At 43.4% G+C, this 16,399-nt stretch overlaps 1 protein-coding gene across 1 annotated transcript in view; it reads left to right on the top strand.

Moving 5' to 3' along the window:
• NAPEPLD (N-acyl phosphatidylethanolamine phospholipase D) overlaps positions 1-16,325 on the top strand; it is a 42,167-nt gene extending 25,842 nt beyond the window's left edge. The window contains exons 3-5 of the mRNA XM_075558506.1: positions 2,695-3,341; positions 6,895-7,009; positions 13,492-16,325. Coding sequence (XP_075414621.1) covers positions 2,695-3,341; positions 6,895-7,009; positions 13,492-13,620 — 891 coding nt within the window. The 3' untranslated portion in view covers positions 13,621-16,325. The remainder of the gene's footprint in view (positions 1-2,694; positions 3,342-6,894; positions 7,010-13,491) is intronic.
• Positions 16,326-16,399: the final 74 nt, after the last annotated feature.

Here is a 16,399-nt window from a genome sequence, read left to right as displayed (position 1 = left end):
GTCGCTTTGAGTTGGCAGTGAGTCTGGTTTGGTGTTAATAAAACCTCATTTCCATCTGTTCAGCTCTCTACCTAAGATGTTCTCTTTCTCTCCAGGGCTCCAGTCCTTCCCCAGGGATTTTAGTGCCCGGCAGTCGTCTGGTGTGACAGGCCTCCAGGCAGGCTGCTGGCTTCCGTCCTGGGGCTCCATTTCTGTTGTCCTGGACCCCTATGCCCGCTTTGCACTGACCCCTGGTTTTCTGCTCCTATGTTTGTCTTTCTTGGGCGTTTTCTCATTTTGGCGGAGTCTGTTCTTCATGAACTTTCTGGGAAGGGATATGCAAGGAGTGCTGTATTTCTGGAAAACGTCTTTTGAAAACTAGTTTGGATAGGGAAATTGAACAGGGTCAAATGCTTTAAAACAAGCTGCTCATTCATGATGGGCAATATAGGCGGAAGAAAGAAACAGGAAGAAAAAGTGGCTGCTGAGTTTCGCTCTCCTGTGAGCACTTTTCCAGCACGTGGCCTGCCTTATTGAGGCTGCGCTTACAGGCCCCGCGACTGACCTATGTAATACAGCCCCGTGAGCGCAGGGCTGCGCAGCCAGCACTACTGTGTAACTAAGGACGTCATCTTCACCCCCACAAGAAACCCTTCCTCATGAATTCCTCAACTTGCCTGTTAACATGTTCAAGACTCCAAAGTGGTTGTGTTGTCATGTCTTTGACAAGGGGGTTCTTTAATCCTTCTTAGATGGCAGCAGGCCTTGCATTTATTTTATTTAGTTACTTATTCAGTAGCACACCTGTTGTGCCAGACCAAGATCGATTAACCCACATACGGCTTTAATTAAAGTTAGTAAGCCTTTATTAGCTGGCGGTCACGGGGTGCTTAGAGCCAAATTCTCCCAAGATCCTGAGTGCGTAAAGGGGAAGATTTTTTTATATTACGGAATAAACAGGAATACGGGGCAGGGAGCATCACACTGTATGGAAAAAAGGGAAGTTGAAGCAGGGGTTTAGACACACTTATCAGTTATTTCAAAAATAAATGGCGAGGGCTCAGCAGTTAAAGAAACAGTAGTAACGAGGAACCACAGGATCTGCACGTTGGCTGTACTTGGGTCATGACATACAAAATGGCCATACTCAACCTAATTAATGCAATTTGGTTACATTGGCGTCCATTGTAGCAGGTTACTACATACCTTTCCCCAAATTTGCATTAACTGACAAAAATACACGTCAAAGCATAGAACCAAATGGATGAGCATAAAAGAGCAGATGGAATTTTGGGGTGGTAAAATAAAACCGAGCCAAGAATAACGTCAGTATAGAAACACATTTTTACCATTCCACCAGCACAGTGCTGGAGGTGGCCTCGCTGTTGTTTTGAACTTCCTTATAAGGTGCCATTGAGTCGGTTCTGCATCATGGCGAAACCCACCCCTAGTGCATCAGAGGCGTGTTTTCCAGGCTGCCATCTTTGGGAAGAGGATTGCCAGACCGCTCTCTGGCGGTGCCTCTGGGTGGGCTGGAACTGCTAGCCTTTCAATCAGTAGGGAGGTGGACACTTAACCATTTGCACCACACAGGGACTCTGAACCACCCACCCACTGCCATTGCGCTGATTCCAGCTCATAGTGACCGATCTAGGGTTTCTGAGACGAAATCTGTCTGATCTCTCCTGAAGCCACTGATGGGTTTGAACGTCCAACCCCGTGGTTAGCAAACCAGCCGGTAACACATAACAAAGAGGGACACGTGAACTGTTTAAGTCTCTCCTTGGGACAACCGCGTAGTTCCTCTGGGGACAGATGCGCTTGCTGGGTACTGAGGGTTTCGAGAAGTGTGTGGGGTGTGGAGGGGGTGGTGCTGCGAGGTACACGAGGAGGCTTCCCCAGGAGACCTCTGCGCAGAAACACCAAAGCGCATGGTTCAGTAAACGCTGGTTTGTGACAAGCCAGCAGCAGCTTTTTGTAACCCCGCGCCCCCGCCACCCATCCCACCTTTGTGTGTGTGTGTGTGTGTGTGTGTGTGTGTGTGGCTTGATCTAAGGATAAAATAGAAAAGAATCAGAGGAAGAGGATTGCCCATATTTTGTTGTAGTTATTGTTTTGCACCTGTTCCCACGCCCCAGACGGGATCAGCTCACCTGCGCCCGGCCCTTTGCTGTCATTCTGACCAGTGAGTGGGGCAGTGGAGGGTGTGGGACCAGGAGCCGGGCCGTGGCTATGTTTGCCCGGGTGCTGAGCTGTACGTTGCGTGCACTCAGCTGCGAGTGGAGCTCTGGCGACGCTGGCACTGGCATCAGCTTGCTTTCCAGCTTTAGAGGCGCTTTTGACCCGCAAATCCAGCAGCAGCCGAGTGAAATGGGCGTAGAGAAATGCCTGCCTCTGGGGCTTTCTGATACTGCCCTTGGAAACACCAACGCCCAAAGAACCTCTGAAAAGGTCTCTACCTTTCTCCACCTAAATTTCCCTTTGCTCACTGCACTTGGGGTCAGAATGTCATGTGATGCTTATCAAGTCCACTTCAGAAAGCGCGCTATCGATGCATTTTCCAGATGAAAGCAAAAATAGCAAGCTTATGGAGTGACCCAGTACCCCTAAAATAGCCCCCCTCTCTAGAAATCAGGTCAAAATCTGTTCTCTGATGAACTGGTACCTTCACCCACCGCACCCCCAAACTGCTGTTTTCTGTCTCTTCCTACGCAGGAACTTGATAAAGAACTGCCCGTCCTTCAGCCGTATTTTATCGACGACCCTGGGGAAGCGGGAGTGGGCGGGGCTGGCTTACGGGTCACCTGGCTGGGACACGCCAACGTGATGGTGGAAATGGACGAGCTGGTATTTCTCACGGACCCCATCTTCAGCCCCCGGGCGTCGCCCGTGCAGTGCCTGGGCCCCAAGCGCTTCCGCCACCCTCCGTGCACCGTAAGGGACCTGCCCCCGATAGACGCCGTGCTCATCAGTCACACCCACTATGACCACCTGGACCACAGCTCCGTCATCGCGCTGAACGAGCGCTTCGGGAGCGAGCTGCGCTGGTTCGTGCCGCTGGGGCTTCTGGACTGGATGCAAAAGTGTGGCTGTGAAGATGTGATCGAGTTGGACTGGTGGGAGGAGAACTGTGTCCCCAGGCACGACAACGTCACCTTTGTCTTCACACCCTCCCAGCACTGGTGTAAGAGGACCCTGATGGACGACAATAAGGTTCTGTGGGGCAGCTGGTCTGTCTTGGGCCCGTGGAATCGATTCTTCTTCGCAGGAGACACTGGCTACTGCCCCGCTTTTGAAGAGATCGGCAAACGGTTTGGGCCTTTCGACCTGGCTGCGCTTCCCATTGGAGCGTACGCACCGAGGTACGTGCATTTCCCAAAGCCGACTTTGGAGAAACGAACTCGTGTTGTGTCATTGAATTGAGTAAAGGTGAGGGAGGGAATTAGGGCGCCGTGTCCCCCAGGATTGACGATGCTAATGGCGAACCTTGCTACCCCTTGACTGGAGGTTGGTGAATCAATTTCCATGATAAAAAATTAAAACTAATTTCATGGGTCATATCAGTTAAATGGTTGCTTAACATCACATGATTCCACCAAGAAAAAAGGGCCAGGGCTTAAAGAAGTACTCTGAGTAGTGAAAAGTTCACACACTGCTGCTAGGATGCTTTCTCCCGAGAGCTGGCCTGCGCACACTCCCCTGTCCTGCAGCTACGGATCTGCCAGGACTTCCCCATGGTCTCAGTGGCTGGCGACTCCGAACAGCCCTATCCCTACTCACTGGAGAAGCACATTTTTAATGTTTTTTTTGTGGTAAAATGAGGTGCCTCGGCTGATAGGTTGGCTTCTTCTCGAGTATATACGATATGTGCTCATCACATGTCTTCAGAGCAACTAAAGGCCACTCACGCTTGGGGCCTAGGAGCTCCATGCAGCATTCTGTATTTTCCTTAACGTGCCTCCCTCACTTAGAGAAGAGAGAAGAAATTTCAAAGCATTCAGCTAGATTTCAGTCAATTCCAATGTACATATCCAGGTAGAGAGGAAATAAACACGGGTAGTAACAAAGTACGGGCTAAATTAAAAAAAACATATATTAGTCTAATATGCAGGCAGAGATACATGTAAATGCTTTTGTTTAGGCAACCCCTGGATGGTGCCAGGGTTAATGGGCCTGGCTGCTAACAGAAGGCTGACAAAATCTGCCTCGGAAGAAATGCCTGGTGATCTTCCCCAGCCCCTTTTGCAAACCCTGTGGAGCACGGCGTTGCTCTGACACCCAAGTCAGAATCAACTCTATGGCAACTTGGCTTTTTAAAGACAAATAGAATGAAGGACACATGTTTCTCATACTTAGATGAATTGAAAAAAACTGATCTTTCATCTAATGATGTTGTACTCACTTAGATGCTGACTCTTTAAGCCCACCCAAATGATTTCTTCTCTACCTTGATTAATGTTTATTTCTAGTTTCTTTATTTTGGGTGATATAAATATATAGATATATATACACACACATATATATGAATCAATTTCAGTGAATCAAAATTTTCTTAATAATTTCAAATTATATAACATTTCCTTGATCTAATAATTATTAAAATTATTATACGCCAATATTATTGCTTGTATTAGTACTTTTAAATAATTAAAATTCTAACTAAACCTGAAATATCATTCAACCTGTGTGTGTATGTGTGTGTGTGTATATATATATATATATATATATATATATATATATATACTTAGAAACTATTACAAATCAATTTCACATATGTTCTTAATGTATGTTAAAATATCTCTCATTTGTGATTAGAAAATAAAATTTTCCGGTATAACATTTTATAGAATGTGACTTAAATAAAATAATTGGTATAAAACTAGTGCAGCAAAGTCAGAACAAATTTGCTCCTGTAATTCCCTCTTCCTGCTCTCCCTGTGGAGGGCATTATTTGCAGGAGGAGAATGCCTCTGCTGTAGGAGCTCAGCGGGATAGTGTATTGGGCTGCTGACCACGGGTCAACAGTTTAAACACACTAGGTGTCCTGAGGGAGGAATTTGAGGCTTTCTGCTCCTGTAAATATTACAGCCTTGGAAGTTCACAGGGGCCATTCTACTCTTTCCTATAGGGTCACTCTGAGTCGCAATCGACTTTATGGCAGTGAGTTTGAAGGTTTTTTTTGGGAACCTCTACTATATAATCCATTGCTCTGGTCAGTGCTGTTGTTTTAGAAAATAAGATTACTCACTCAAGAGAACTCCAAAGCACTATATAAATGTAACGTGATCAGACCCAAACCAACGTTCCCTGATAAGTTTGGAACGTTGAATCCACGTCTTGCCTGCCATTAAGGGTGTCTCTCCAAGTCAGTTGTGATTTTAAGTTTTTATTTTCATTTCTATATCGGAGCAATTCTTTTCAATTTAATTCAGATAGACATGAAGGTACCCACACAGGACTGTCTCTTTGGTGTGCTGTTTTCAACAACAAACAGTTTCATCTTGCCTTGAATTCACAGCATGAGGAGATGGGGCCAAACAAAACTTCTCAACAGATCTAATTGTTGGGGCGAACATAGCAGCTTTGTGTTTGGGTTCCCGTAGGGCCAGTTCCTCCTAACAGTGAGTAAGAAGTCCTTGATTGCTGCAGATGGATGAACCTCCCATGATGTGTTCAGTAAAGTCCAGAAGCACCAGGCTTAATACATATCCATTAGTCTTAACTAGCATTAGTCAGCAGTGGCAGCCAGGGGCTAGAAATAATGTAAAGATGGGTTCTTTTCCTCCCGGAAACCGATGGCTTGGGAAGCAAAGCATTTGCTTCTAGACAGTACATTTTCCCTTTGTATCAGAAATGATAATTCTCCTGAAAGTAAGGGTTGGGACACAAATCATTTTTATTCTTTTGGGAGTTTTCTATGAAATAGGTACCATACCTGATAATTTCGTTGGTCTTGTTGAATCCGATGAATTTAGGAGGTGAATATAATTCCTGTTCCACAGATAAGGAAACTGAAGTCCAGAGGTTTTCCAGGCAGCCTTTCAGGAGTCCTGGTGGCACTGTGGTTAGGCATTGTGCTGCTAACCACGAGGCAGGTGGTTCCAACCCACCAGCCACTCCACGGGAGTTTGTGGTTTTTTTCAACATCTCTGAAATATCTGTTGATCTCATTACTCATTGTTCCCCCTTGGACTTTCTGTTCCTGCCAAACAAAACAACTCATCATTTAGCTTCATGATCTTTAAATAACATTCCTTCAATAGCCACTGAATTTTTTTTGCTCCCAGGCCTTGAATATCATACCTTAATTTTTGTTTGCTTTTTGCTTTTAGCCCATTACAAAAGTTGGTCTCAGCAGGTTATTCAGGTTCTTTTGCTGTTTGAGTTCTGGCTTCCAGTTCTTTACCTTAATTATGCTGAGGATTGCAAACCGTGTACTTTCAAAAACACTGGGAGCACCTGTCGTCAGAAGTCATTAGTAGAATAAAACTACACATGAAACAAGCTCACAGTACATAATTTAACTCTTAGGAGCCCCGGCGGCACAGGGGTTAAAAGCACTCAGCCGCCCTAACCGGATGGTTGGCACACCTACCAGGCGCTCTTTGGGGCAATCCGCTTCTGGGACCCCATGGGGCAGCTTGACTCTGTCCTGTCACGTTGCTGTGAGTTGGAGGTGATTCAACGACAGTGAGTTTGTTTGTGTCTTTAGTGACAGCCATTTGTCAAGAGAGATTTTGGCTTGTTTTATGTTTTCCCAACAGAAAGGTGGGCTCCTGGGGATGGCGTCTTTTCTTACCAGGTAGGATTTACTCCTTCATAGAAATGTCAAGAGCAGCTAGGTGAAACAGTCCTTCGAATTGAGAGTATGTATCTCACAGGCCATTTATAATTAATGGATTATTGTTTCTCCAGGTGGTTTATGAAATACCAACATGTAGACCCAGAGGAAGCTGTAAGGATTCACATTGATGTTCAAGCAAAGAAATCAGTGGCCATTCACTGGGGAACGTTCGCCTTAGCAAACGAGGTGAGTTTGTGGGCCAGGGAGCTGTGGGTGTTCCTCGCTTGAGCTAGCACAGGGTTCAGGCATCACAGAACCCAACCCGTGTTTTCAAAGACCAGACTGCAGCTCAGAATTCATAAATTAAGATGATGAATTGTATTCATTAGTAAAATAATATTTAGACACAATGAAGAAAAAAATCCAATCATTGCTTGCATGCTGTTCTTTGGGCTGATTTCTATAGCCATTAAAGTATGCTTTTATGTAACTAAAAATCTGGTGTAGATTCTGTGCGGGAATAGAGAAATGAACCATTCATGTATTTTCTGCAAGGAGGCTTGCATTCTTGTCTAAGATACAGAATTTGAGCATACACTGCTAATTTTGGGTGTTGAGAGGGACAAGCCAAGTGGTTTCAGAACACTGTCCCTAACTGACTGGGGGAACGCGGGGCCCTTTGTGGAAGAGGCGCCATTTGAATTTGACTGTGACAGGCGGCAGAGGAAGACATTTCCAGAAGATGAAAGGGCAACCTATCTGCTCCCTTAAAGATTTAGTCTCCGAAACCAAACAGGCCATTCTACACTGCCCTGAGATTTTCTATGAGTCAGAGTCAACTCCATGGCAGTGTGGACTTGGCTTTAGGTTTGGATGGAAGTACTTAGACTCTGGGATGGCTTAGTCCTTGTGTTAGTCTGGGTTGACTAGAGAAACAAATTCAGAGACACTCATATATGTATAAGAAAGAGCTTTGTAGAAAGAGTAATTGTATACTAAGAAAACATCCCAGCCCAGTCCATAAGTCCTTAAGTCCGATATTAGTCCATATGTATGATACCAGTCTGCAAATTCCTCTTCAGACTCATGCAACACATGCAGTGATCTAGAATGCAGGAAGATCACAGGCCAGTGGGTGGAAAGTCTTGTGGATCCAGTGGTGTTGTAAGCATCTCCATGGGGCTCCTCCAGCTCCAGGGTTCCTGGCTCCATCAGCATAGCTCCATTTGACTTGTCCATAGGAATGTCTCATAAGGAATGTGTGTCCCACCTCCAGGGAGGAAGACAGGAGTTCCCAGAATCCTCAGGAGAAGGCCATCCCCACACAGAGGCCTCATTGGCTGTGGCCTGATTTACAGGCTAGACTCCACTCACAAGCGTTTTTTGTCGACATCCAGATTGTCTTCTGGATGGTTAAAACAGCCAAGAATTGACATAAGAATAAACTCAGAAAGATTGCTAAACCTGGGCAGATTAAGAATATAGGGTTTATCTAGCCAAGAACAGTTACCATATATACTTGTGTATAAGCCAAAAACTGGGGTTTGACTTATACACGGGTCAGTGGTACCCCAGCGAGGTGTAACATCTTGCTGCCCCCTACATCCCCTCACCCAGGTAACAGGACGAGTACCTGTTATCTCGCGGTGATTGCCATTTCTCCACTGTTCATTCAAAGACCTGCTGAGACTGCAGGGCTTTGAATGTTTGTTTACTCACATCTAACCAATCAGAGCCGTCCTATGATGTGGACGGCTCCAATTTGCAGAAGCACCTGTAGTGATTCACTTATGCCAGCAGCTGAACTGGTAAGGATGTGTCTGTGGCTGCGCTCAATCTCTCCCCTCTGGTCTCTGTGTTAATTCACATCCTGCATCCCCTGCCCACACGTACAACCCCCCCCCCCTCCGGGGCGCATTATCATGAAAGTTCTTTTTCAAAGTCTTGGTTTTTTATCCTATTAGAAATGGATACTCTTGAACCAAAACAAAAACGCCGGTTATATGAGGCTGGTTTCAAAATGAAGGTTGTGTCAAGAGCAGAAGAGAGCAATAACAGTATTGCAAGTAGGGAATTCTGGGTTGACGAAAAGCAAGTGAGGGAGAGGCGGAAAATGAAGGCTGACTTGGAACAGATTCCAAAGCTAAAAAAGCTCGCCGTGGTTTAACGTCTTTTTATGGGGCTCTAGAGAGTGAATTGCATAAATTGGTTATGGAGTGTTGTCAAAATGGTTACTGCGTAACATGCATGGGAATCCACATACATGCTCTACAAATGGCTAAGGATGACAAATATAAAGCACCAGGCATTGAAAAATTTGCGTCAGCAGCATGGTATACCTGCTTCATGAATAGGTTTGGCCTACTATGTTTGAGACAAAGAACAAAGATTTCCCAGATATTGCCACAAGACCTTGAATAAAAAATTATGTCATTTATTATAAAACAAGGATTTTCTAATTATGACCTGGCAGATTTTGGGACTATGGATGGAACTGCCATGACTTTTGATCTTCCAAGCAACAGAACTGTGGCAAGTTTAGGAGAAAAAAACATTTTTCTCAAAACCACAGGAAATGAAAAAAAAAAACACTTTACAGTTGTTCTATCATGTTTGGCTAATGGAACTCAGCTGCGTCCTGTCATTTTTAAAAGAAAGATCTTCTCTAAAAAGATAAATTTCCCACCAAGAATTACTGTGTGTGCACATGTTAAAAGGCTGGATGGATGAAATGGAACAAAAAAATGGCTGGAAGAAATTTGGAACTGATGACCAGGAGCAGCCTTAAAGATAAAGCCATCATTACTTGTTTGGGATATGTTCAGAGCCCACCTATAGGATGACATAAAAAAATTGGCAAAATCTAGTAAAGTTACTTTAGCCGTTACTCCAGGTGGGCTTACATCTGTACTGCAGCCTCTGGATGTATCTTTGAATAAAAAAGACCATGTGCGAAGGATGTCATCTGGTCAAGCCCGACTAACAAAAGGAGGAAATCTCATGAAGCCTGACATAGAGTTAATAGCAAAGTGGGTTGGAGATGTATGGGAAGACATTCCAGAAGACATGGTGCGACGTGCCTTCCAGAAATGTAGTATTAGTCATGCTGTGGATGGCAGTGAAGACTGCGCTTTGTATGAAAATGACAGCAGTGATGGTGATGACGGCGATCTCAGTGAGGACAGCGTCTATGATGACCTCACACCAGCTGAAACTGCATTGGGATACGGATGATGATGATGAGGAATCCAGTTTTGAAGGGTTTTAACTCTTTACATTTTAGCTTGGTTGCTGATTGAGCTCAGGGAACAGTACTCTTAAGGTATCATTGTTGACACCTTATTGTTTTTGTTGAACCTATTTTCCACTTACTGTGCTGGTTTACTAATGTTAAATGACTTGTTGTCCTTTTATTTATGTTTTTTTAATCTAAAATAAATATTTAAATACATTACCCCACTGATGTCTCAATTTTTAGTAATTTTATTTTCATTAGTTTTGATTATTGAAACTCACCAATAGCTTCTGCATTTTCCACCCTAGGCTTATACTCGAGTCAATCCGTTTTTCTGGTTTCCCAGGTAATAATTAGGTACCTCAGCTTATACTTGGGTCAGCTTATATTCGAGTATATACGGTAATTCTGATAACATGGCCCTGCTCAATACTCACCTTCATGAAATGATCACTGAAGATAGGGTGCCTACAGCAAAGTGTGGTGAAGAAAGCAGATGTTTCCCAGCCAGCAATTGGAATAGTGTTCCAGGTGTTAAAGGCTTGTATTCAACAACAGCCACCTAATCAAGAAGTCAACTAAGTACACCGAAGAAGCATACACCAGCTGTGTGATCCAAGGATGACAATAACAAAATTCAAATATGACAAAAGGGAAAGCATCAGAGCTAAAATTATGAACACCCAATTTCTAGAAGGCTATGGAGGGCAGTGGGAGCCCAAACTCCATCTGCAGAGTCTAGTCAGATTAAGCCGCTGGCAGCTCCCTTCTAGCCACAGGCAAGGATCTCAAACAGCTTTGCTCTCAGATAGAGCACTGACATGGACTATACTGGGTTGAACCCGATACTTGGTCAGTTGACCTCCCCCCGACCCAACCTGAAAGTGTTCGAGGTGCCAGCATTTGTTACTGGCAAAAAGTTCCTCCCTGGCCTTTTAAATATTCATGGTGGTTGTTTCTTACTAATTATAAATATTTTTATCTCTGTATTATTATTATTTTATTCTTACAACTTTATTTTGTTCTTGTTTTTAATTGTTTCTGTTGGGCTTTCCAGTTTGTGAAGCACAGGAATTGATGCATAGAGACAATAACTGATGCAGGGGTTTACAGGGGAGGTAGGGGGTTGGGATACAGGAAGGGTGAGGGGTTAGGGGAGCAAACAATGTATGTGGGAGGAGGTAGGGAGCACTAGAACGGATGATTACACAACTCATTTTAAAAAGCGTGGTAATGATTGCACAACTCTTCTTGATATGATTGAACTATTGAATTGTGTGATATGTGGATTAAGTGACAATAAAACTGTTTAGAAATAGTGGGGAAAAATACAGGGTCTACACCTGCCAACTCAGTCAACATTGTAATCCGTACTAAATGCACATAGCATCAAATGGTTCACGCTGAAGTTGTAGCTTGGCAAGGAAATTGTATGAAGCCTAATGTAAATGTGTATTGTTAGCCAAGATTCGGCACCGGAGAAACACCTTATTTTCCAATGGGGGAAGAATTTCATAATTTTGAAATCTTTTAAAGTAAAATAATTTTTCAAGGGAAATTTTACAATTTTTCTTGACTTGACCTATTAAATTTTATCAGTGATCTCCTTTTTCAGCACATGAAACAGACAAAAATAAACTGTTGTTGTCAATCAATCCATTAGTAAGTGGTCATCCCGAGGAGTGAGGGTGAGAGGTACTGTGAAGACGAATTTACCCAGGAGTCAGTTTGCTTCCGGAAGTGAGCTTAAAGGAAAAAAAGACCCCTGTGTAGCAAGTAGCGATTACGAACCTGTCCATCTTAGGAAGCTTTTCTGGTCCCCCGTTGTCATTAGCTGTCTGGCTTCGTGGCTGTGTTGGGATGCTATAACTGCAATGCCAGCACCAAAAAGGCACCAGCCGCTCCTCGCTCCTCCGGAGAGAGATGGAGCGTTCTGCTCCTGTAAAGAGTTACGGTCTCGGGAACCCACAGGGGCCGATAGGAGGTTATGCATTGACTCAATGGCAGTCAGTTTGTTTGTTTGTTTGGGTCCCTTCTTAGTCTCCATTCCTTACTTACTCCCTTTAACCATTGAACTTTATAATTTTGAAATTTCTTAAATTTAGCACTCAGTTTATAGACTTCAAGTCTTCTACAGGTTTCTTTGTTTTTGTGGCTTTACATATTATCTATTCTCTCCACCTCCTTACGTCCAAATTCTCCCCTTTAATGCAGAATATTGTATAGTCAACTCTGGCTATTTGGTATCTCTACTTGGATGTCCAGTAGGACCCAAACCAAACTTCTGACCTTTTGTAAACGTGATTCTACTCTGTGTTAGTCCAGGTTGACTAGAGAAACAAATTCATAGATGCTTAGATGTGTATGAGAGAGTTTTATATACAAGAGCAATTGAATATTGAGAAAACATCCCAGCCCAGTCCAGATCAAGTCCATAAGTCCGGTATTTGCCCATATGTCTGATACCAATCTATTAAGTCCTTTTCAGACTCACGAAACACATGCCATGATGTTGAATGCAGGAAGATCACAGGCCAGTGGGGTGAAAGTCTTGTAGATACAGTGGCAGTGGAAGCATCTCAGAGCTGGCAGGGGTCCTCATAGGGTTCCTTCAGCTCAGAAACACTGACTGCCTCATGTAGCCTCATGTGATTTCTCAGAAATGTCAGGGAGTAAGCCTTGTCAGTAGAGAGTCCCCAAGGAAGTGAGCAGAGTGTCCTTGGCTCCAAGGAGGAAATACAGGAGTTCCCAGAATCCTAAGGGGAAGGCCATGCCCACACAGAGGCCTCATTGGCTGTGACCCGATTGACAGACTAGACTCTACCCCTTCACTCTTAATCCTCTCAAGTCTCAAGTTGACACCAGATGATGTAACTACCACATCTTGTTTGCTTGGCCCCGTTGTCTGGCACACACTGTAGTAGCTTAAGACAGCCTTTGCATGAAGGGTGTGAGGTGGAGGTGGGGAGGCTGGTGCTTACATCAGAGGCTGTTTGGCCTTTCTTCCTGTTTTATACTTGGAACAACATATAACTCTTTTAATTGAAAGCAGGGGGAACCCACTTCTGCATTAAAAGACAAGCAGACAAGGGGCCCTGGTGGTGTAGTGGTTATGCACTTAGCTGCTGCCTGAAAGATGAGCAGTTTGAAACCAAGCCACCAGCCACTTGGAGGGAGAATGATGGGGCTTTCTACTCCCTGAAATGGTTGCAGCCTCAGAAACTCATGGGGGCAACCCCACCCCACCCCGCCCCGCCCTATAGGATTGCAGTGAGTCAGAATTGACCCCCTGGCAGTGAGTTTTATCTTTTTGTTTGGTGTTTGAAAGTGTGATTGATTCATTTGCTAATGTTTTAGCAACTTTTATAAAGAATATGTATTGCAGTTGGTATCTACTGAATATTTAGTTTGAACTCTTATTTTAAATGTCCTCCAGAAAGTTGGTGGGTTAATCTCTCTTCGTCTTCTTTTTCCCTTCTCTTCTCTGTGCCAGCATTACTTAGAGCCTCCAGTGAAACTGCGTGAAGCTCTAGAGAGATATGGACTTAACCCAGAAGATTTTTTTGTCTTGAACCACGGAGAATCAAGATACCTAAACATTGACAATGAAAACTTGGAATGAATATGGGGTCAAGGGATCTTCGTGGGAAAGGTCTCAACAAAATTGAGTTTGCAAAGCAAATGAAAGACTCAGAAACTCATCAGCATTATTTTTTTATATTTGGAAATAACTTCTGCAACAATGTTTTGTGTCCTGCATCATAACTTGCTTACTTAGATAAGATTGCCTGTTTATATACAAAAAGGAGTTGGTCATTAATAATTCATTAAATAACAGTTAGCTAATGTGTATCTTAAATCTTTTATCAATGATACAAACATGGCAATTGCAATTTCTGTACGAAAGCATTCTTCCTTAGTTTGTAGTTGAGTTATTTTTAAGATAGGAATAACCGAGGTGAAAACCTCAGATTCTGATTTTCAGGGCACTGTCCAAGGTGAGTTGGGACTATCTACTTAAGACTCTTTTCAGAGGTGTGCATATTAATGTACATAATTCTTGTATCTAAACTATAGTAATTGATGAGCTCTATTCCAATAGGCTTATAGGCACAGAGTTTTGCTCTGACAGTATTAGGATATATTCCAAATGTGAATTTTTGAAAGCATATAACCATGGAGACATAAGGGCTTGGGCGAAGTTACCAGTTTTTGGAAACTTAACTTTTGTACGAGGTGGGGCAGTTATTCCAAAGCATGTCCAATGCCTCCAAATCAAATGCCCTCTCAGTTGGCTGGAGGAAGGGAGCAGTGTGTCTCTTGATGTCACTTAAGGTATTTTCTATTTTTAATCTAAAATTCAGATCTATTAAGCACAAATAAAGCTACAAGGAAATAATTGTTTTTTTTAACCAATTATCTAAATTTGGCTGGAGATTGTAAGGCGAGTCCTCCATTTCTCTGGCCAGAAGTGTTTGCTGCAGCTTTTGCTTATGCGCATTCTCTCCGATTACTCTCCTTTTCAAATTGTCGGTAATGCTTTTCTCCAGTATCATCTTTGGCATGAGTTCCATTTAAATGGGACTTCTGTGTTGTGAAAGAGTAATCAGCTTTCATGTAATCGAATGTTCTAAGAAGGCCCTAACTGTGAATAGAGTCACCTGTTGACTCAGAGACCTCACGGGGCAGAGCAGGACCGTCTCACAGGGTTTCCAAGGCTGCAGTCCTTACAGGAGCAGATGGCCGCCTACCGCTGCGCACAGTAGCTGGTGGGTTTGAACTGGCAACCCTTTTAATTGCCCACTGCTTTAAGCGCGACATCGCAGGGTCTCCTTGTGAATAGACTGCACATTTTCAATTAACTTTAGTCTTTTTATTTTCTCTGCATGCACTGATTTTTGGTTGTTGTTTCTTGGGTCTAATTCCAAATGTTATCAGTAAGATGTTTTGTTTTACATGATGCATGTCTTGTATTTTTATATTAAATGACCCCAAAGCATGGTTCAAGGAACCTGAGGGGCACAGCTGAAAGGCTGATGGTTTGAAGTCACCCAGCATCTCTAAGGGAGGAAGACTTGGCTATCTGCCCTCGTCACGGTTACAGCCTAGGAAACCCTGTGGGGCAGCTCTGTTGTCAAATGGGGTTGCAGCGAGTTGGAATCAACTCCATGTGACCTGGGCTAGCAAAGCATGATTCTATCTTTTATTAAGCCAATAGAGTAAACAAAAATATCACTGCTGATTCATAGCAGCTCTGTTGTATAGAGAACTGCCCCTGTGTGTTTCCAAGACCGTAACTCTTCACGGGAATAGAGAGCCTCATCTTTCACCTTTGGGCCGGCTGGTGGTTTTGCACTGCATACCTTGTGGTTAGCAGTCCAATGTGTAACCCACTGTGCCACCAGGCTCCAGTGTAAACACGTGTGGCTAAAATAAGATTCAGGGGGCTCGTCTGACCTAAATAATGGACCAGTCTTACACGGACAGTTCCTGCCTATCTGTGCCATATAGAATTCAGCCTTGGAAACCCCACGAGCAAGCCTATCTGGTCACTGAGTCAGAATTGCCTTGCTAGCAACTAAAAATAACTTTCCAATTAATCTGAGCACTGCTAAGTGAGGCAGCTCCATTAGATACTATTAGAGGCCCATTTTATCTTCTTGACCCATAATCTCAGTGGGACGTTTTATTTACACACAACTCCATTACTCGCTATACAGGTAGCACCTTCATTTGATCTCAATGCATGTAAAAGCTTGCCCGCACATTTGCCACCACATCTGAATTTGAATTTTGCTTTTATAATGAATTTTCTCTGTATCTGCAAACAAGTCACTTACGCTTACTGTGCCTCAATTTCCTCATGTGCAACAAGAGGATAATTTTGATCTACCTCTGAAAAATATGAAGGATATATAGCAATTTTAAAAAAGCACATTAAAAGTGTGGGGGAAAGACCTAAGATCCCCCTGCCTACTATTATACTTGGGTAACAGTGAAAATGCGAGAGGCTGAAGCTGTTGGTAAGGCATTGTTCCTGTGGTAAATTCAAGCACACACATTTAGGACACACAACACTGAGGACTAAGTTTTAGTTCACTTTGTACATTTGGAGATTAACAATCAAAACACATGTACACCTTTCTCTAAATTTAGCATTTCTGTCTATAAGAAGCCAATCATTTAAGAGACAGGTATATATAGTGTTTGTAAATGTGATTTCCAGATACTAAAGCACAATTTTCCCATACAGAATTATATCAGGAAAAAATATACAAGCAAGATGTTCTCATTCCGTGGGCCAATTTAAATAGACAGGACTTTAAGATGTTAGGTTCATGATAGGTTTTGGGGACTGTTGCCCCCAAACAAGCCAACATTCTCAGTCACCTTCCTTGCAG

Source organism: Tenrec ecaudatus, chromosome 9 (genome assembly GCF_050624435.1).
Source record: "Tenrec ecaudatus isolate mTenEca1 chromosome 9, mTenEca1.hap1, whole genome shotgun sequence".
NCBI lineage: Eukaryota > Metazoa > Chordata > Mammalia > Afrosoricida > Tenrecidae > Tenrec > Tenrec ecaudatus.
Note: the sequence above shows the minus strand (reverse complement) of the source record. Positions and strands in the feature narration are given on the sequence as shown.